This window comes from Triticum aestivum, chromosome 2A (genome assembly GCF_018294505.1).
Source record: "Triticum aestivum cultivar Chinese Spring chromosome 2A, IWGSC CS RefSeq v2.1, whole genome shotgun sequence".
Lineage (NCBI taxonomy): Eukaryota > Viridiplantae > Streptophyta > Magnoliopsida > Poales > Poaceae > Triticum > Triticum aestivum.
In genome coordinates this window covers 733,976,078-733,998,005 of record NC_057797.1, presented here as the reverse complement: position 1 = coordinate 733,998,005, position 21,928 = coordinate 733,976,078, and the positions used below count along the sequence as shown (strand labels likewise).

Below are 21,928 nucleotides of genomic sequence, written 5' to 3'. Positions count from 1 at the left end.
AGCAACAGAACCAGTATCAAATACCCAGGTGCTACTGCAAGCATTAGTAAGGTACACATCAATAACATGTATATCACATATACCTTTGTTCACCTTGCCATCCTTCTTATCCGCCAAATACTTGGGGCAGTTCCGCTTTCAGTGACTAGTCTGCTTGCAATAGAAGCACTCAGTTTCAGGCTTAGGTCCAGGTTTGGGTTTCTTCTCTTGAGTAGCAACTTGCTTGCCGTTCTTTTTGAAGTTCCCCTTCTTCTTCCCTTTGCCTTTTTTCTTGAAACTAGTGGTCTTGTTGACCATCAACACTTGATGCTCCTTCTTGATTTCTACCTCCGCAGCTTTCAGCATCGCGAAGAGCTCGGGAATAGTCTTATTCATCCCTTGCATATTATAGTTCATCACGAAGCTCTTGTAGCTTGGTGGCAGTGATTGGAGAATTCTGTCAATGACGCAGTCATCTGGAAGATTAACTCCCAACTGAATCAAGTGATTATTATACCCAGACATTTTGAGTATATGCTCACTGACAGAACTGTTCTCCTCCATCTTGCAGCTATAGAACTTATTGGAGACTTCGTATCTCTCAATCCGGGCATTTGCTTGAAATATTAACTTCAACTCCTGGAACATCTCATATGCTCCATGACGTTCAAAACGTCGTTGAAGTCCCGATTCTAAGCCGTAAAGCATGGCACACTGAACTATTGAGTAGTCATCAGCTTTGCTCTGCCAGACGTTCATAACATCCGGCGTTGCTCCTGCAGCAGGCCTGGCACCCAGCGGTGCTTCCAGGACGTAATTCTTCTGTGCAGCAATGAGGATAATCCTCAAGTTACGGACCCAGTCCGTGTAATTGCTACCATCATCTTTCAACTTTGCTTTCTCAAGGAACGCATTAAAATTCAACGGAACAACAGCACGAGCCATCTATCTACAATCAAACATAAACAAGCAAGATATTAATCAGGTACTAAGTTTCATGATAAATTTAAGTTCGGTTAATTTACTTAAAGAACTCCCACTTAGATAGACATCCCTCTAATCCTCTAAGTGATTACGTGATCCAAATCAACTAAACCATGTCCGATCATCACGTGAGATGGAGTAGTTTCATTGGTGAACATCTTTATGTTGATCATATCTACCATATGATTCACGCTCGACCTTTCGGTCTCCGTGTTCCGAGGCCATATCTGTATATGCTTGGCTCGTCAAGTTTAACCTGAGTATTCCGCGTGTGCAACTGTTTTGCACCCGTTGTATTTGAATATAGAGCCTATCACACCCGATCATCACGTGCTGTCTCAGCACGAAGAACTTTCACAACGGTGCATACTCAGGGAGAACACTACTTGATAATTTAGTGAGGGATCATCTTATAATGCTACCGTCAATCAAAGCAAGATAAGATGCATAAAATATAAACATCACATGCAATCAATAAAAGTGATATGATATGGCCATCATCATCTTGTGCTTGTGATCTCCATCTCCAAAGCACCGTCGTGATCACCATTGTCACCGGCGCGACACCTTGATCTCCATCGTAGCATCGTTGTCGTCTCGCCGAGCTTGTGCTTCCACGACTATCGCTACCGTTTAGTGATAAAGTAAAGCATTACAGCGCGATTGCATTGCATACAATAAAGCGACAACCATATGGCTCCTGCCAGTTGCCGATAACTCGGTTACAAAACATGATCATCTCATACAATAAAATTTAGCATCATGTCTTGACCATATCACATCACAACATGCCCTGCAAAAACAAGTTAGACGTCCTCTACTTTGTTGTTGCAAGTTTTTACGTGGCTGCTACGGGCTTAAGCAAGAACCAATCTTACCTACGCATCAAAACCACAACGATAGTTTGTCAAGTTGGTGTTGTTTTAACCTTCGCAAGGACCGGGCGTAGCCACACTCGATTCAACTAAAGTTGGAGAAACTGTCACCCGCAAGCCACCTATGTGCAAAGCACGTCGGGAGAACCGGTCTCGCGTAAGCGTACGCGTAATGTCGGTCCGGGCCGCTTCGTCCAACAATACCGCCGAACCAAAGTATGACATGCTGGTAAGCAGTATGACTTATATCGCCCACAACTCACTTGTGTTCTACTCGTGCATATAACATCAACATATAAAACCTAGGCTCGGATGCCACTGTTGGGTTTCGTAGTAATTTCAAAAAAATTCCTACGCACACGCAAGATCATGGTGATGCATAGCAACGAGAGGGGGAGTATGATCTACATACCTAGTAGATCGACAACGGAAGCGTTTGGTTGATGTAGTCGTACGTCTCCATGATCCGACCGATCAAGCACCGAAACTACGGCACCTCCGAGTTCTAGCACACGTTCAGCTCGATGACGATCCCCGGACTCCGATCCAGCAAAGTGTCGGGGAAGAGTTCCGTCAGCACGACGGCGTGGTGACGATCTTGACGTACTACTGTTGCAGGGCTTCGCCTAAGCACCGCTACAATATTATCGAGGACTATGGTGGCTGGGGCGCCGCACACGGCTAAGGAATAGATCACGTGGATCAACTTGTGTGTCTCTGGGGTGCCCCTGCCTCTGTATATAAAGGACTAAAGGGGGGAAGGCGGCCGGCCAAGGAGGGCGCGCCAGGAGAGTCCTACTCCCTCTAGGAGTAGGATCCCCCCCCAATCCTAGTTGGAATAGGATTTGCGGAGGGGGGAAAAGAGAGAGAGGGGCCGACCCCCTCTCCTTGTCCTATTCGGACCAAGGGAGGGGAGGGGCGCGCGGCCCATGTAGGGCTGCCTCTTCTCTTTTCCACTAAGGCCCATCATGGCCCATTTAGCTCCCGGGGGGTTCCAGTAACCTCCCGGTACTCCGGTAAAATCCCGATTTCACCCGGAACACTTCTGGTATCCAAACATAGGCTTCCAATATATCAATCTTTATGTCTCGACCATTTCGAGACTACTCGTCATGTCCGTGATCACATTCGGGACTCCGAACAAACTTCCGTACATCAAAATGCATAAACTCATAATATAACTGTCATTGTAACCTTAAGCGTGCGGACCCTACGGGTTCGAGAACAATGTAGACATGACCGAGACATGTCTCCGGTCAATAACCAATAGCGGAACCTGGATGCTCATATTGGCTCCTACATATTCTACGAAGATTTTTATCGGTCAGACCGCATAACAACATACGTTGTTCCCTTTGTCATCGGTATGTTACTTGCCCGAGATTCGATCGTCGGTATCTCAATACCTAGTTCAATCTCGTTACCGTCAAGTCTCTTTACTCGTTCCGTAATACATCATCTCACAACTAACTCATTAGTTGCAATGCTTGCAAGGCTTATGTGATGTGCATTACCGAGAGGGCCCAGAGATACCTCTCCGACAATCGGAGTGACAAATCCTAATCTCGAAATACGCCAACCCAACATGTACCTTTGGAGACACCTGTAGAGCTCCTTTATAATCACCCAGTTACGTTGTGACGTTTGGTAGCACACAAAGTGTTCATCTGGCAAACGGGAGTTGCATAATCTCATAGTCATAGGAACATGTATAAGTCATGAAGAAAGCAATAGCAACATACTAAACGATCAGGTGCTAAGCTAATGGAATGGGTCATGTCAATCAGATCATTCATCTAATGGTGTGATCCTGTTAATCAAATGACAACTCTTTGTCCATGGTTAGGAAACATAACCATCTTTGATTAACAAGCTAGTCTAGTAGAGGCATACTAGTGACAATTTGTTTGTCTATGTATTCACACATGTATTATGTTTCCGGTTAATACAATTCTAGCATGAATAATAAACATTTATCATGATATAAGGAAATAAATAATAACTTCATTATTGCCTCTAGGGCATATTTCCTTAAATTGGATCTTGATTGGATCGTGAAGAGTACGACTACATCAACTGCGTTATGACGCTAATGCTTTGGGTCTAAAATGGTATGTAGACACACTTCCCCCTTGTTTCTATACTTCTCCATAGATAGATCTTGGGTGTTCGTAGGAATTTTTTTATTTTTGTGCTTCGTTCCCCATCACTCTAATCATCTTATCATCACCTGACTTGGACATCAATGTATGCCTCAGAATAGTGTTGATAGTAGTGAATATGAGTTAATGGGTCTTAAGGCCCAATATGAGTGGGCCCCCCATAGCTTGTTGGAAGAACTTGAGGGAGCAAATTGGGGTTGGAGGAGGACTCCTCCTCCCCTAGGGCCGGCGCAAGGGGGAGTCATCTTCCTCAAGGTGGTGCCCCTCCCTCTCCCTCCACCTATATATACTAGAGGATTTGGCACCCTAGAGACATAAAAGTTCTATTGCTTGGAGCCTCCTCTAGTTCTCTCTTGTTCTAGTTCTAATTTAGACTTGATCTAGATGAGAGCTGGTTCTAGTTTTACCTAATCCACGAAATAGATAAGCCCGATGAGGTTCTCTTCTCCCTCCTCTAATTCTCCAGCGACATCAAGCCAGACGATGTAGTGCTACGGACCGTGAAGCCCAAATGTGTGCAATCCATAAGAGATAGAGCTTTCGGTCTTTGGTTCGAGGAATCTTCTATGAACGGCTCAAGGGACTTCATCGACGATCTACACCAACTCTTCTTCTGCTGCTACTCAAAGTTGGTAACGACCTGATCTAAACCTCTAATGCATCTTAATAGTGATCAGGGATCTTGATCGTATGGCAATTTTTTTGTTTTCTACTACATTTCCCAACAGTGGTACCAGAGTGGTTATGTGAGTAGATGCAGGTTAGGCATTTCACATAGTTTTTACTCATAAATTTGATCTAACTCTTAAAAGAATTAAGAACTAGATGTGTTCTAGAGTTTAATAAAATTGTGCGAGTAGAGGATAAGATCTATTCTACTAGATGCAATCTTTTACTTTATGTTCTTGTTTGCTTCTTTTTTGTTCTTGGTGGCAATGGTGTACCTTTGTTAAAAAGTTCTGGCTATCAGCTATTCTAGCTATCAACAATTTGCTAATAGTTCTTTGGGCTACATCCTAGTCAAGAAAAGTGAATCATGACAAACATGAGAGGGCATGTAGATTTTGATCGACACGGGGGTCACGTGTATTGACGGAATTTAGTGTGGGAATAGTGATTTTTAATTATGTCTATGTCGTCACACACCTTGCAAAGTTGATCTAGCAACAAGAATAATCATACTTGATGATGGACGTAGGTAACTATGTTCTCCAAAGCCCTGGAAGCCACAAAAATTAAAATTTTGGGTAAACCGATTAGAGGACGTCTAACTTGGTTTTACAGGAAGCATGTGTGATGTGGTATAGCCTTCTTCATGATAATGAGTTTTTGTATGAGATGATTATATGTTTTAATGTTTAAGTGACATGTGCGTCACAGTACGGCAAGATGGCTGGAGCCACAGGATTGTAACTTTTATGACCTATGTGTCAACTTTTGAGTAATAGATAGATTACTAACAGCGGTGACAAGCGGAGGACCCCGACACGGGGAGGCTTTACCATGCCCATGAGGAAGAAGAGTTTAAAATGTTGCTACGACAACAGTTTCGAAATTGCTACCCCGGCAACAGTTTTTGAAATTGCTGCCACGACACTGTTTTCGGCTTAAATTTTGTGAAGACCAAGAAGACTTCCCATTTCCTGAAATTTCATGCTCAACACGAAGGGCTGAGATCTTGAGCAGACCCATTTCCTGTTTTCTACCTTATTCTACTTTTGCTTTTTTTTCCTTTTCATATTCTCCATTTCTTCTTTTATGTTAGTTTTAATATTTTGGTTTTCTTTTCTCTGGTTTTTTTTCTATTCATACCTTTTACTCTCCATTTTATATTATTTTTACTTAACTTTAGACATGAATGTTTTTTCACATTATCTGAGCATATATTCACATGTGTATGATTTTTCCTGAATATACAATTTAAAAACTATGAACCATTTTTAATGGATATATACTTACTTTAATGTAAGAACATTTTGCACATATAACGTGAACATTTTTTTATCGAATGAATATTAATAGTGTAAATGTTTCCCCCCATATAGTCTATTCTATTTTTAAACTGATTTTACGGTGTTTAAAATGTATTAAATAAAAATATTTCACAAAATCAAAATTAATATTTGTATGGGTCAGCATTGGGTTGCACGCCTATGCATTTTGTCGGTAATTTATACATTGAGCATAAAATATAAGCATGTTAGCAAACCAAACTGTTCGCATATTGTGAAGAATGGGAGCATAACCGTGGGAGCTATATCTCGCTAAATGTTAGAGTAGCTCTCGTCTCGCCTGAAGCATTTCGCTGAGCGTACTGTGATGGGCCGGCTTGCTCGGTCGGTCAGGGGTTCTTTGCGTTCACTGCGGTTCGCTTCTTCCAATTCTTATCCTTTATTCTTTCTATTTTTTTCTTTTTTACTTCTGTTTTTCTCTTTGTTCACAGAATTTCTTCATATTTTTTGTTTTTTCTTCCTTTTTAACCGGTTTTCTCGTTTCTTTCCTGGTTTTCCTTTTTTCTTTGCTTTTCCTTGTTTATTTCTCAATTTTCTCTGGGTTGTTCACCTTTTCTATCTTTCTTTCTTAACTTTTCTTTCTTGGTTTTCATTGGTTGTCTTCATTTTTCTTTGTTTCACTCTCACGGTTTTCACTGGTTTTCCTTTCTTTCATTGTTTTTCCTTATTTCGTTCTCAATTTTCTCTGGGTTTTTTGCTTTTCTATCTTTCTTTCTTCAGTTTTTTTCCTGGCTTTGATTGATGTTTCTTTGATCCTATTTGGTTTTCATTGTTTTCATTCTTTTGCATGGGTTTTCTTAGGTTTTCATTTCCGTTCTTTGGGTTTCTTTGTTTCCTTTTGGGTTTTTATTGGATTTCTTTGTTTATTGTCAATTTTTATCGGTTTGTTTTTGTTCAACACATGTTAATTTTTCCTGTACGCATTCAACATTTGCACATCATAAACATATTTTATATACATATTTAACATTTTATAAATATATGATTAACATTTTTTGAAAAATTATATATTTTGATATCTATTTATCCACACAAATTATATATTTCTTGTATATATCTAATATAATTTTTTAATACACATTAACATTTTCCAAATACAGGATTAATGCTTTTTTAATACATAGTCAACATTTTTCAATACACGCAAACTTTTTCATAATGGCAAGGATCATTATTTTTCACACATAATGTACACTTCTTGCATACATCAGGAACATTTTTTTATACATGTTTCACAATTTTCAAATATGAAATAATTTTTTTAACTATACATTTTTACGGCTAATTTTTATTTAATGTATGTTGTACATTTTTCGTATACACTAGCAACATTCTTATACACGTTTTAACATTGTTTAAATACATGATCAACATTTCTCATACACCTTATATTTTTCTATCATATTTTTCATATATATGACAATCATTTTTTCTATACGTATTTAACATTTTTAAAAATCTTGTTTAATATTTTTGAAATACATTACATTTTCAAAATGCTTAATTAACATTTTTTAATACATCATTAACATTTTTATACATATTGTATATCTTTTTTTGTACAGATTTTTCGTACACATGATAAATGTTTTCTCTATATGCATTTAGCATTTTTAAAATTGTTGGTTAACATTTTCAATCTTTTCTGTAAAGTGATTTTTGTAAAATCCATATGTAGAAATTTAACATATAAAGAAAATTAAAAAAAATAGTAAAAAACCAAAATAGAAAACGTGAAAATAAGAAACAGAACAAAGAAAGGTTGTGGCCTCGCTCGCGCTTGGTCCGGCTAGTCTTGCGCTTTCTTCCGGGCGAGGCTTCCCGAGAGCAACTAATTGAGTGGTATTTCTCAAAAAAAGAACTAATTGAGGGGTAGCAGTTGGAGCACTAGCCGCTGCCATATGTCACGTGTTAGGCGCTCCTTCGAGAGAGAAAATTAGTTTTCTGTACGTGTTTTTGAGTTTTGATGGTTTTTTGCCCTTTTGGTTTTGGACAAAAAAATTGAGAAAACAACAATTTGTGCGGAAAAATGTGTGTTTTTTCATCTGCGAGAGGCATAAATTTGCTTCGCGTGGAGGCACAGGTTTACTTCCGCAAAGAGGCACAGTTGTGCCTCCCGAAAAATGGGGGAAACTTGTTTCAGATTTGCTGCTCATGCAGCCACAGGTTTTCTTTCAAGAGATGCATAAATTTGCTTCTCGTCGAGGCACACGTTTGCTTCCATGAAAAAAGTCAAGGGAAAATTGTGCTTTTGTCTCGATTTTTCCCGGTTTTTCATGAAAAAATCGTCAAAACCTATTAACATGGGATCTCAACGCAAGAAAACCAAAGGTCAAAACTATTCATGATTTGGACGCGCGGTTTAGGAGATAAAACATTTAGAATAAATGAATCTATAATAAAGAAAAAACTCCTAACGAACATGCAGTGCGCCACTTGTCGCAACTTGGGAAAGTGGATTGACCTTTGTAAGGGGTACCCTTAGTTAGTGACTCCGAGGCTGCTCGACATCTCGCTATAAGGGAGAAATAGAGGTGGCGGAGCTATATGTCGCTTATCGCGAGACTAACTTCTGCCGCGCCTGAAGAGATTTCCTGTTCTCTACAGTATTGAGTCGGCTCGTTACGTAGCGCTCGCTCCTTGGGGTGTGTTCATTTCGTCGTTATAGTTGTGTTCGCTGTGTTTTTGTTTCTTTTTTTTTTGGTCTTTACATTCTTCGCGGCTTTGTTTATTCACCTGTTTCTTTGTTTTATTCCCACAATAATTGGTTCTTTCTTTTATTTTTTCCCTTCATTTTCCAACTGTTTTCTTTGTTTTTCTTCATTTTCCTCTTTTCGTTAACTTTCTTCAGTTTTCCTTTTATAGATTTGTAACGGTTTTCTTCGTTTTTCTTTGTTTCTTTCTTGGTTTTCACACTTTCGCATTACTTTTCTCCGTTTTCCTTTTTTGAGGTTTCTTTTGTTTGCCATTTTTGGATTTTCAGTTTTCTTCATTATTCTTTGGTTTCTCTTTTCATTTTCCATGGCTTTAATTAGTTTTTATTTCCCATTTTCCTTCTTTCTTTCTCTTATTTTTATTTCTTTCATGGATTTCATCAGTTGTTTTGTTATTCTTTTTTTCTTTATCGGTTTTCACTGTTTTTCATTCTTTTTGCACTTGTTTCTTTGAGTATTCTATCGCTTTATTTTTCCATTCTTAATTAACCTTTTTTAATATTATATTAACATTTGTCATACATGGTGAATATTTTTCCTACACACACTTAACATTTTTCAAATACCCCCTCCAAATCGTAATAAGTGTCACAATTTTGGACTGGGGATGACCGGATGCACTAACCTTACTTCAAAAATATGACACATATTTTAAATCAGAGGGAGTACTTGTCTATTTTTTTTTTACAATCCTTGATTAACATTTTCTAAGTACATGATTAATTATTTTCAAAAAGATTGCATGTTTTTTTGTAAACATGGGAGAAAAAAAATCTTTATAAACATTTAATATTTTTCAAATACAAGTTTAGCATTGTTTGAATACATGGTCAACATTTTTTCTATACACATTTTAACATTTTTAGATGCTTGATTAATTTTTTACAAATACAACATTAAGATCTGAATACATGCAACATGTTTTCTATACAAATATTAAGTTCTTTTAAAATGTTTGATTAACTTTTTCACATACAAGTTTGAATTTTTTTTAATATATGGTCAACATATTTTCTATACACATTTAACATTTTCCAAATGCTTGTTTTTTTTTCAAATACTTGTTCTACATTTTATAAATACATAATCAACCTTTTTCACACACATTGTATTTTTTTGTATACATGAGAGACATTTTATTTATAGATATTTAACATTTTTATTTTTTTTATTTTTTAAAAACTATTTATTTAATTTTTTTGTAATATATTTATGTAGAATATTTGAAAATATAAACAAAAGCAAAAAAACGAGAGAGAGAAAAACAAAAATCAGGTCGTGGCCTCCCGCGCATCTGGGCTGGCCCGGTTAGGAGGAGCCTAGCGTGAGAGCGGGCTAGGTCTCACTATAAGTGACACATAGAACTGCCCTCTCACATCGACCCACGCATGAAACAGGAGGTCGCATGTTGCATGACGCTACGCCGTCACCACGCCGTTGTGCTGAGAAACTCATCTACTACCTCGACACCTTGCTGGGTCAAGAAGGCGAGGGACGTCACCGAGCTGAACGTGTGCAGAACTCAAAAGTGCCGTACGTTCGGTGCTTGATCGGTCGGAGTTAGAAGAAGTTTGACTACATCAACCGTGTTGTCAAACGCTTTCGCTTTCAGTCTACGAGGATACGTAGACACACTCCCCCCTTCGTTGCTATGCATCTCCATGGATAGATCTTTGCGTGAGCGTAGAATTTTTTTATTTTTCAATGCAACGTTTCCCAACACGTACTCTCAAAAAAAGAGGTCCAAGTGACACACGTGTGGCACGAAGCAATCTTGTCATGACGTTTTTTTACAACTGAAGTTGTCATAAAAAAACCCCAAAAAAACTTAAACTTATCATTCGAAAAGAAAGTTGCCATACTTGACAATTAAAGTTGCCATCCTCGCGTACAAGATTAGGACAGGGCGATCATGCTAGGGTTTCGTCCGTCGCCGTCGCCGGCAGCGTGGGCGGCAACAAATCTGGCGCCGATGCAGGCTATGGATATTGCAGGCGTAGTAGGCATGTCTCTTGACTAGTTTGGGAGGTGATCTTGGATACAAACTCATCAGAGTTGTTTGCAGCCCCAGTGCACGTCGGCGTGGTGCTAATTTTTTGTCCTGGCACGGACCTTGCTGTGCTAGGCCTCGTGATCGGTTTCTTCGTCTCTTGCTTTGTCAAGATTTTCGAGTTTGCTACGTGAATTTAGAAGGAGGACAGCCGGGAGCAACTGCGGTTTCTGTCTCGAGGAGTATTGCCAAGAGCAATGAAAATACTTTGTTGGAATTGTCGGGGTATGAACAAAGCTCTGGCAGTTCGCGAGCTCCTGCTTCTTCAGGAGCGAGCCCGTTCATATGTGATTTTTCTTTCTGAGGCGCATTTGAAAAAAGCTAAGGCAGAAACATTGATGGCCAGGTTGGGTTTTAGTAAACTTCTGATTTCTGAAAGCAATGGAAGGAGTGGTGGATTAATCTTGTTTTACCAGGACAACCTTAATGTTACTTCGAGCAGGTGTGAGTTAATTTCTTTGATATTCGTGTAGATGAACATAGTGGGGTGGCATGGCGTTTCACTGGATTCTATGGGGAACCAGGTAGTGATCAGAAGCACCTATCATGAGATTACATGAGGGAGTTAAAACTTATGGCTGGTCTCCCATGGTTGTTGGCAGGAGACTTCAATGAGATTTTGTATGGCCATGAAAAAGAAGGTGGTAACCAACGTCCCCATAGGTGCACGTAACTCTTTTGAGATGTCTTAACAGAATGTGATTTAGAGGACCTGGGATTTTCCGATGATATGTTTACATGGAGACGTGGCAGAATCCGTGAAAGACTAGATCGGGCCATTAGAAACCAGAGTTGGACTGATTTGTTCCCACACTTTGGAGTGTTTAATGAAGAGTTTGGTAAGTCAGATCACCGCCATGTACTGGTCGATACTGAATTTCAGGTGGGAGCTGTACACAAAAGTTCCAGAGATGTAAAACATGTTGAGGGCCGATGGTTATGTGAGGAATCAGTTGAGACTATTATCCAAACAGCATGGGACTGTTCCCAACTCCTTGCTTCTTCCCTGACAAAACTGCCGATGTACATGCGGCTTTACATAGCTGGGACAAAGAAACACTCAAGGGACCAAGACATAGGCTGAGAGAACTTCAGAAAGATTTAAACAAAGTCATGTCAGGGCCCTTGACTGATGAGGCGATTTCAAAACAACGTGAGATACAGATTAAGATGGAGAACTTGTTGGAACAAGAGGAAATTTATTGGGTTTAATATGGGTGAGCGAACTGGCTACGCCATGGAGACCAAAACACCGCCTTTTTCCATGGTTTTGCGTCTGCGAGGATAAAGAGGAATTTCCTCAAGAGATCGAGAAGTGATACATGCGCTTGGCTGGAGGATCATGACCAAATCCAGAAACTAGCAGTCGATTATTTTACGTCGTTATTTACGTCCGAGGCTCAGATTTCGGACGAGGAGGTTATTGGAAAGGTTAAACCCCGAGTGAACCAAATGATGAATGATATGTTGACTGCAGCCCATACACGAGATGAAGTTAAGAAGGCCCTTTTCAACATTGGTGCTCTTAAAGCTCCGGGTCCTGACGGTTTGCACGTTGTTTTCTATAAGCATTTTTGGCATATCATTGGGGAGGACCTGACTGATGAAGTTCTCCTTGCGGTTAATAATAGGAAAATCCCAGAAGGGTGGAACAACACTACAATCATTCTAATCCCAAAGGTAGAGAACCCAGAATCTATATCTCAGTTCCACCCCATAAGTTTGTGTAATGTGGTGTATAAAGTAATCTCAAAGCACATTGCAAGTTGACTAAAGACCATATTACCTGAGATCATTTCTTCCCTACAAAGTTCTTTCATTCTAGGGCGCTTGATCACTAATAATTTCTTGATTGCGTATGAATGCTATCATTCTATAAATAAGAAGAATCAGGGGAAGGTTGGCACATGTGCAGTGAAGTTCGATATGCATAAAGCATATGACCAAGTTGAATGGTCTTTTCTGGAGAACATCATGCTCAAATTGGTTTTTGATGAAAATTGGACTAATCTGATCATGCAATGTGTTTCAACTATTAAATATCAGGTTCGGCTGAATGGTTTAAACTCTGAATATTTTACTCCCACATGGGGTCTCTGACAGGGTGACCCCTCTCATCATATTTGTTTCTTCTTTGTGTCGAAGGATTGTCCAGCCTGTTATTCTATGAAGAGGAGGCAGGGAACTTGGTGGGGGTGAAGGTGTGTAGGGAGGCGCCATCTGTTTCACTGGCCTCTTTTGGTTCATAGGATAGGATTATAATAGGAATAGGAATCTTGTAGGAAATGAGATGGCATGTATCTTAAATCCTATGAGTAGGAATAGGAAACAAGATGTCATTTGGTTGACACCAAAGGAATTTTTCCATTGAGTCTAGGCTCTTTTTTATTTTCCTATGAAATATGAAGGATAGGAACCAATCCTATGTAGGAATAGGAATCCATTCCTATGAACCAAAGGGCTCTAAAGGAAAAAAATCCTATAAGAATCCTATCCTCTAGAATTCCTATAAAATTCCTCTAAACCAAAGGAGGCTGTTTGCGGATGACTCGCTTATTTTAATGAGAGCAGATGCTCAAAATGCAAACTGCATGAGAAGGGTCCTTCATGATTATTGTAAAGCTTCTGGGCAGTTGGTCAGTGAGAATAAGTCAGCATTTTCTTCGCTCCTTGTACTAATGTGGAAACAAAGGCGGAGGTATACACTATATTGAATATCCTTACTGAATCTATTACTGGAAAATATCTTGGCTTGCCTCCGATTGTAGGGGCGGATAGATCAGAATGTTTCCAATATCTGATTGACAGAGTTTGTGCTCGACTAAGAGGTTGGAAGGAAAAGAAACTTTCTTTTGGTGGGAAGGAGGTGTTGCTCAAGGCTGTCATCCAAGCACTACCATCTTATGCAATGTCTATTTTCAATCTACCCATGCAAGTATGTAAAGGGATAACATATGCTATGTCCCAGTACTAGTGGGGAGATGAGGACCAGAAGAAGCATATGCATTGGTTTTCATGGTGGAAGATGTGTGTTCCAAAAAATAAAGGTGGCATGGGGTTCCGAGACTTGCATTGTTTTAATCTAGCTTTGCTCTCTAAGCAATGTTGGAGGTTACTTTTCGACCCTGAGTCCCTTTGTGCAAAAGTCCTCGGAGCAAAGTATTTTCCTTCGGGAGATCTTCTAAATTGTGAACTGAAGAAGGGCAGCTCTTATACTTGGCAAAGTATTTGGGCAGGCATCCATACTTTTAAACGGAGACACATTTGGCGGGTCGGTGATGGATCAAGGATTAACATATGGGATGACCCTTGGATCCCGTCCGGCCCCTCCAGGATGATTATGACTACAAGGAAAAATATTGTGGCGACGAGAGTTTCTGATCTATTGGTGGAGGGTGATCGTGAATGGGATACTGAGCTCATAAATGACCTATTTTGGCCAATGGATGCTTAGCGGATACTGCGAATTCCTCTGGCTCAGAACGTTATGGATGATTTTGTTGCCTGGCAGTTTAATAAAAATGGTATGTTTTCAGTTAGGTCGGCATATTATTGTGAGTGGGAACATCAACATGGCAGGAAGTTGAGAAGAATAAATCCACATGGGCCCTCATCAAGTCTGATCTGGAACATCTTATGGTCGTTAAGTGTACCTGCCAAGGTGAAAATCCATTGTTGGTGTGCTCTATTAGGCACTACCCTCTGTTTTGGAGTCCTGGCGAATCGTCGTATTCAAACTGAAGGAGGGTGTCCGCTATGCAGCATGGATTGTGAAAGCATCAGGCATGTGTTTTTTCAGTGCCCGTGTGTACACGAAGTCTGGATGCACTTGGGGCTCGGCCATGAAATAGATATCACATGTACCGTGGATAGGGAGGGGACTTCGGTGTTGGCAGATTTACTACCAGATAATTCTTCATCAGCAGCACTCCTTCCGGGTGTTCTTCGGGCAGACCTTATTACCACCACATGCTGGTACGTTTGGTGGGAGCATCGACAAGTAACTCATGGTGCGAGAGTTCAACTTCCTATTAGATCCGCTCAAGAAATTTTTGCGCTGGTTACAAATTTCTCGAGAGCGAAGAAGAAAAACAGTGCTCCTGTTGCTAGATACGGATGGACTCGGCCAAAAGAAGATTATGTAAAGCTCAATGTAGATGCGGCTTTTGATGTAAATAACAAATCTGGTGGAATCGGTGCAGTTCTCAGGGATGATCGGGGTTACTTTGTGGCTGCTTCCAACCAATCTTTGGACGTTGTTAATGATGCAATGACGGCGGAGGCGATTGCTCTGAGGGACGGTCTTTCACTGGCAAACACTATGGGGTGCAACAGGAATATAGTGAACTCCGATTGCATGGAGGTGATCGAGATTATGAAATATATTTTTTTTTGCGAAAAATCGAGATTATGAAATATGGTGGACATTCTCTTGGGCCTGTGGCAGCGATCTACGATGATTGTGTCTTCTTTTGTCATGAGTATAGTAATGTTTCGTTCGAGTTTTGTCCTTGGAAAGCCAATATGGCCGCACATGTTTTAGCTAGTAAGTCGGAGATTAGCCCTCTTGTGTGGCAAAAGGATCCTCCTGATTTTCTTGTGGCTGTCTTATCAAACCGTCATCAAGGCTTTCCCTTAATAAAAAAGTTACCATCCTCACATCACAATATATATACTTGTTATAAAACGGACTTGTCACGTATTTAGACTTGCCATGGGTTCACGTCACACATGTGACACTTATCCAAAAAGTAAACCGTGTGCTATGTCCATGGGCTCAGGCAAAACAACGGGAGAGGTCCAGAAACCGGAAGAGTGAAGAAGGTCGCCTTCAGCCGACGCGACGCGGCGACGGCGTGGACCTTTTTACCAGTACTTCAGACAGACAGGAGGAGCAGAAGCACAAGCAACCAGCCGAGGCTCGTCGTCCTTGTAGACAGTTCGAAAGTCGTCTCGATCCATCATCCATCCCGTCTCGCCAGCAGCCGATCATGGCCGCGCAGGCGGCGCCGCCGCCGCCGCCGGAGCAGAAGATGATGGTGGCGATCGACGAGAGCGAGTGCAGCCACTACGCGCTCGAGTGGGCCCTGCGCAACCTCGCGCCCCGCCGCCTCATCCTCTTCACCGTCCAGCCCTTCTCCCCCCTCAGCTACCTCCCCGCCGGCTCCCCGCGTAAGCCCCGCCCGCGCCTCTTTGGCTCTCTTCCATCCATACGGTTACTTGTAGTACTAGCTAAATCGTATTGCTGGCGTCTACTGAAGGAGCAGTTGGCCCGTCGGTGGCGTCGCCGGAGCTCATCAGGTCCGTGACCGAGCACCAGCGGCAGCTCGCCCAGGCGCTCGTCGACAAGGCCAAGGCCATCTGCGCCGAACACGGGGTACGTGATTCTCGCGCTCACATGCCTGATTTCTTCCTCGATCTGGTCAATGGGCGCGACCATGGCTCTGAGAATTAGTAATTTGGGGGCAGAACCGGATCTTGTTTTCCCAGATCAGATTAGTCCATCGGCTATGTCTCGTCGGTCAATTTATTTATTCTGTGTGTAGGTTGATGCAGAGACCACCATCGAGGTGGGTGATCCCAAGGAAACCATATGCGAAGCTGCGGAGAAGTTGAATGTTGATCTGCTCATCCTGGGAAGCCACAGCCGAGGGCCTATACAGAGGTAGCAATTATCGTCCTTTTCTGCTCATCCGGATTTTATTTTGAGTTCTGGAAATGTGTTACTCTGTAGTGCTCTGTACTAAATCAGTTAGTCAATGTTGTCCTCTTTCATCGTTTTTGTAGTGAAATGCATTCCCTGTCGATGATGTTCTTCTTATGTCCTGCAATGGGACGGACACCTAAATTGACGGGGGACAAAAAATTGTTCTCAAAAGCTACCGTTTACATAACAAAAGATATGAAACCCAGGAGCACCTCTAGAACTACTGTCTTTTCTTATGTACAACATGTGTTGTTAAATGTTGAACTCACCTCTAAGGATCGTAGCACTGTGCGAGGTAAGACATACCTCATTCAGATGACCTTGCACATCTCACGATGAAAACTGCCTCTACAACAACAATGTTTTTTGTTATGTTGGGCATGTGTTGTTGAATCTCACATCTGAACTCAGCTCTAAGCACTCTAGCATTTGTGCAAGCTAAATACTTGATTATCCCCGTGATGCTCCATTTTGAGTTAATAAAATCCACACATTGTCCGAAAAAATAAATACTTGGTTATAGCCTGATTTATCTTTTTGGTGTGTTATGCTCACCTTCTTAAGTGATTGCCTACATATCACCTGAGTTGGGGTAAAAGCCTCCTTTTTGAAAAAGAAAACATATCACCTGAGTTCCATGTTGTTCTTGGTGTACTGTCGTTATTCATACTTTGCGTACCTTGTACAACTAAATTGTCATACCCAGCTCAGAGGTAGATTGTTGGCAACACGCAGAACTTAAACTATCTTGTACTTGCTTGTTTAAAAAGAAAACTATATGTACTTAACCAACAAAATAAGAACATGATTAGTGCTAACTTCTTAGCATAAATCAAGTACTCATCAGCCATCACATATTTACATGCACCTCTGAGACACATTTGACAAGATGTTACTCCCTCCGATCCATTTTAACTGTCGCTGATTTATTACAAGTCGTTGGGAGTACAATGTTCTCATCTCCAACTGATGTGATCGCTCTGCTATTGTTACTGCAGGTTTTTCCTTGGCAGTGTGAGCAACTACTGTAGCCACCATGCAAAGTGCCCAGTTCTTGTGGTGAAGAAGAAAGAATGAAACCATGATGTCTGCTGTACTCCTGCACATTGTCTGAAGAACCCTTGAATGTGTGTCTACATGTTGTTGTTTGTCATAGTAGCTTTCTTTGCATATTAATAAAGATACTGTGCCAATTTGGAAACCGCTATGTATTCAGTCTTGTACATGAACGAATAATGCAAAGAGGCAAACAGAGTGGGTGGTTATTGGAATTGAATTCGAAGATTCATGGGAAAATAACCGCTTTGTATAGTACTCCCTCCGTTCGGAAATTCTTGTCTTAGAAATGGTTGTATCTAGAACTAAAACAAGTCTAGATACAACCATTTTTAAGACAAGTATTTCCGAACAGAAGGAGTATCTTCCAAGCGGGCACTGAACCTGGAACGCCAAAGGCAGCCATGTTGGGAACCAAACGAACACCACTTTCACACCAAGCAGAGTGCTTGCATTTGTTTCAGTGTAATTACCATGTGACTACTAATCCCATTTCCGTTAAGACCCATTCGATACCACATCCCCATCAAAGAATGGTTAACACAATCCCACCACAAAACGTAGCGTATGAGCTCACTAACGCGCACACACAGGCAAAAACACCCTGCATCTGCTCTGCATCACAAGTAATTCACCAGCCTAGCTACGGACCCAAGCCTAAACACACACGCACACAAACACGACCGAACGGAAACGCTAGCTAGTTGACGGCGGTGCAGACCCGGCGCACCTCGCCCGCGGAGCCGGTCTTGACCCCGATGCGGCCGAGCTTGGCCATGGCGGCGACGAAGGCGTCGAAGAAGGCGGTGGAGTTGGCGGCGAAGAGGTTGACGGTGGGGCGGGAGCGGCGGTCGGTGAAGAGCACCTGGTCGGAGGCGAGCAGGCCCTTCTGGTACCGGAGGTTGTCGAAGTAGGCGTTGTCGAAGGTCTTGGGCGTGGTCACGTCCAGCATGGCGAACGCCGTGGGCGGGTAGTTCATGGGGCACACCTTGCGCAGCGACCGCAGGAAGTCGAGGTTCATCGGCGGGTTGTACCGCAGCCGCTGCTTGAACGTGTAGATCCGACGCACGAACTTGTCGCAGTGCGTCACCCCGATCGTGTGCGCACCTGTGGACACAATGCAGGCACGAAACAGATTCAAATTTTGATTTCGAAAATTGAAACAAATTCAAACAGCAGTTCAAGACCAGCAGCTGCTGCGTGCTTTCTCTGTCAAAACAAAACTTCTGTGTTGCAGGATGAATTACTTTTAGCAACGAGAAAGATATTATTTTGCCAAATTAACGAAAACATAGCTAAACAAGCAGGCTAGCACACGCAAGCGCAAATTAATGATGGAATGCAAGTGCCAGTGGACTTTGTCAGTTGAAAGGACGAAAGATTTTATGCAAAACAGTTGCGCTCCCGTGGCCCTGCACGCAGAGTCCTTTCAACTTTGCATGGGCCAAATTGGCAAGCTTAGTCAAAAGTTACTGCTAGCAGTACTTTGTTTCTATTTTGTGTCATCATAGCGTGGGCCTTCACTGGCCCCGAATCCAAGCGTTCCGGTTATGTAAAAGCAAGCATAGGATCTCACGCAAAACCAAGAACATTCAGACAAAGCGTCTCGTGTGCCCGTGTACTGGAACTGAGATAGTTTATCACACTCCCAATGTGGAATCAAACAAAAAACAAGCGTTAGCAAACACACAAACGGGCTCCTTTGTCTACTTGCTAGTACTACCATGTCAGAAAACAGCACATGACTTTCTCTGTCTTTCCAAACGAAAGTAGATTCCGGGCCTCCATTTTCCCTCGAGGAAAAGAAATTACCTCAGTTTTATCACCGTGTCAGTGTTTTTCTACTTTCGAAGCAAGCAAAACTGAAGTGGGAGGCTCTTTTCATCGAAAAAAATAACGGAGAAGTGCAGTGCGGTGTGAAACAGTGAGCCGCTTTGTCCTCTGCTCCAAGCAGCAAGCAGGATGTGTTGTGTCACGTGAAGTGCGCACAGGGCCAAAGAAAGATGCTTGCGCTGCGACTGCGATCAACCTACTTTACTGAAATGTTGAAATATAATAATACGGTGCAAACGCTAACGAAGAAGGAAGGAAGGAAAAGCAGTGGTGTACCGGAGAGCGCGATCATGTCGAACTGGGTGAGGCCGTTGCTGGCGAAGAGCGCGTTGAGCTGGTTGAGGTCGAAGCCGGGGCCCGGGAGGACGTGCTTCACGATCGACTTGCTGAACGACCTGCCGTCCAGCCGGCCCAGCTCCACGCCGTAGCTCGGCCCGCCGGTCTATAACAACATAAACAACGATTACAGGCAAACATGTCAGTGTGATTACCCTTTCGTTTTAGCGTGACAGAGTTTCAGTAGGGCCCTGCTCTGAGAAGTAGAGTATGCATGTGGGCTAAATTGTCCATACCTAGTCATGCATGTCAGTGGCCTACGACTCTACGGAATGGAAACTTTGTCTGCCTGCTGGGCGGGGGCACGCCTTGCAGTTGCAGGCAGCGTCCTCACAGTCACAGACACCTACTCGCCCAAGGCTCTGCTGCAAAAGCGTCACGGGCAACATACAGACGAGACGACACCGAGCCTACACCAGACCGGCTTCCCACCGATCTCCTCGGATCTCATTTCGGGTCACGTCACTGTCGCCGAAAGCGCCGGAGGCCCGGAGCAGAGAGGCCGGAGGCCCGGAGCAGAGAGGCCGGAGGCCCAAAGAAGTACGCTGGCTGTGCGTGCCCCGACACCCGGAACCGCGCGGCGCATGCGTGCGTCGCGACGCGACCCGGCGGGCATCCGGCCGCGCCCGAAACGCATCACGTGTCCTCCGTAAGCACCGCCTTTTCGCGCTTCCGGAGGGACCGAGAGACCGGGAACGATCCAGCCATCCTGCTGCATCTCTCTGACTCTGCGATGCAAGGCCCGGCCATGGGCGCGGATCACCGGCCGGCAGCGTGGCTGGACCATGGCTACCCTAGCCTAGCCTATAGATGCAGCATGGCAGGATGGCGCGGTGGCTATCTAAAAAGTGACTGACGGGCGAGCTGGTCGAACAGTGTCGCCGCGGCCCCGCCCGGCCTGGTGGGGCTGGGCGCGCACAGCAAAAGGGTTGCGCGCACACGGCAAGGCCGGACGGTGGCCCGCCCGGCTGGGGTCACGGAGGAGAGAGAGGGGGAGGAGACGAGCCTGACTGCCTGAGCCAACCAGGACTTGCGCATTTCAGAGTCCTGGGGTCCGTGCGAGCCTGGCGCGACTGACAGGGGCGCATGCGCCCCGCTCTGGCTCCCTACCGCCGGGTACCCCGGTGTCACGGGATAGCGCGGCACGGCCCGCTGTTAACACGGTGGTACGACGGCTGAACTGGCGAACGCAATCGTGGTATTGTACAACGTACCAGGGAGACGACGTCGCGCGCGGCCATGGCGAGGATGTCGGCGCAGGAGACCTTGCCGGCGCACCCGGGGAGCGCCTCGACGGCGGCCTTGGCCTTGTTGATGGCCTCCACGGCGTCCGGCGACAGCGTGGCGTCCGCGCCGCTGTGGCTCTCGTCGTCCCCGTTCGCCGCCATCAGCATCACCGACGCGTCGCACCCCTGCAACGACACTGTCACGGTGAGGGCACGGCGAGCAGTAATGTCAGCACGGTGGAGCAAGAACGGAAAGGGGTGCGCGGCTTACCCGGACGAAGCAGTCGTGAAAGAAGAGGCGGAGCGTGCCGGGCGCGACGGCGAAGCTCTGCTGGACGTGCTGCGAGATGACGGAGCGCACGGTGGACTCGGCGCTGGGGCAGCTGCTGGCGTAGTAGTTCTGCCGCAGCTGCGCGGCCGCGGCGTCGGCGAGGCACGCGAGCGCGACCACCGCCACGAGGCCGGAGGGTAAGAATGCCCTCGCCATTGCCGGTCGAACAAGTCCTGCTCTGCTCTGCTCAGCTCAGCTCAGCTCGGCGTGGACGCGCGCGCGCGTGTGGGCGAACTCAAGGCACCGTGCGTGACTGACGCCGGCACGCACGATTTGTACCGGCTGCGCGCCTAGAGAGTGCGAGCGAGTGTGCGCGTGCGTGGGGGCGCGGGAGCGAGGAGGGAAGTGCGGGGGCATTCGCGAGGATATATAGGACCGGTAGGTTGGGTTCCGCTGGTGCGCGGCGGAGATGACGGGGAAAAGGAGCCGTGCGATGTGAACGGGAACATGACGGGAACCGAGACGGTCGTGGGCTCGTGGCGGCAGCCGTTTGCAACGGAACTGCTCCACAGACGACATGTGCAACCGATTTTCGCACGACCATGAAATCGAGCGGCTGTTGCCCTTTAAGTCGACTACATGTGCGGCTGGATTTACATCGTCGTGCATGAATCGTCCGTCTGTTTACATCCATCCGCGCCGTTTGCAATCTCGGCGCGGATG

The 21,928-nt window shown here is 44.0% G+C and overlaps 2 protein-coding genes across 3 annotated transcripts; one reads left to right on the top strand and one right to left on the bottom strand.

Annotated features, from left to right (window-relative positions):
• The first annotated feature begins 15,605 nt into the window (after positions 1 to 15,605).
• Positions 15,606 to 17,759, top strand: LOC123190696 (universal stress protein A-like protein). Of its 2 annotated transcripts, none has more exons than XM_044603393.1 (4): positions 15,606 to 15,948; positions 16,038 to 16,153; positions 16,323 to 16,441; positions 17,482 to 17,759. In XM_044603393.1, the coding sequence occupies exons 1-4, from the start codon at positions 15,768 to 15,770 to the stop codon at positions 17,558 to 17,560; spliced, it is 495 nt and encodes a 164-aa protein (XP_044459328.1). In that variant the 5' UTR covers positions 15,606 to 15,767; the 3' UTR covers positions 17,561 to 17,759. The 2 variants fall into 2 exon arrangements, with proteins under 2 accessions (XP_044459328.1, XP_044459329.1); XM_044603394.1 differs by having other exon boundaries at positions 15,609 to 15,948; positions 16,044 to 16,153.
• Positions 17,760 to 17,949: 190 nt separating this feature from the next.
• On the bottom strand, positions 17,950 to 21,662 carry LOC123190695 (peroxidase 50). Its single transcript, XM_044603392.1, has 4 exons — positions 21,206 to 21,662; positions 20,923 to 21,120; positions 19,649 to 19,814; positions 17,950 to 18,646 (listed from the first exon to the last, which is right to left on the bottom strand). Exons 1-4 carry the CDS (start codon positions 21,419 to 21,421, stop codon positions 18,240 to 18,242), a joined length of 987 nt encoding a protein of 328 aa, XP_044459327.1. The 5' UTR covers positions 21,422 to 21,662; the 3' UTR covers positions 17,950 to 18,239.
• Between the last annotated feature and the right edge of the window lie 266 nt (positions 21,663 to 21,928).

What these genes read in the sequence shown, in the direction of transcription:
- LOC123190696 (XM_044603393.1), top strand. Translation starts at nt 15,768, where the DNA reads ATGGCCGCGCAGGCGGCGCCGCCGCCGCCGCCGGAGCAGAAGATGATG. An exon ending in CCTCCCCGCCGGCTCCCCGC is followed by an intron (nt 15,949 to 16,037) that starts GTAAGCCCCGCC and finishes CGTCTACTGAAG; the next exon opens with GAGCAGTTGGCCCGTCGGTG. An exon ending in CCATCTGCGCCGAACACGGG is followed by an intron (nt 16,154 to 16,322) that starts GTACGTGATTCT and finishes TTCTGTGTGTAG; the next exon opens with GTTGATGCAGAGACCACCAT.
- LOC123190695 (XM_044603392.1), bottom strand. Translation starts at nt 21,421, where the DNA reads ATGGCGAGGGCATTCTTACCCTCCGGCCTCGTGGCGGTGGTCGCGCTC. An exon ending in TTCACGACTGCTTCGTCCGG is followed by an intron (nt 21,121 to 21,205) that starts GTAAGCCGCGCA and finishes GTGTCGTTGCAG; the next exon opens with GGGTGCGACGCGTCGGTGAT. An exon ending in CGACATGATCGCGCTCTCCG is followed by an intron (nt 18,647 to 19,648) that starts GTACACCACTGC and finishes TTGTGTCCACAG; the next exon opens with GTGCGCACACGATCGGGGTG.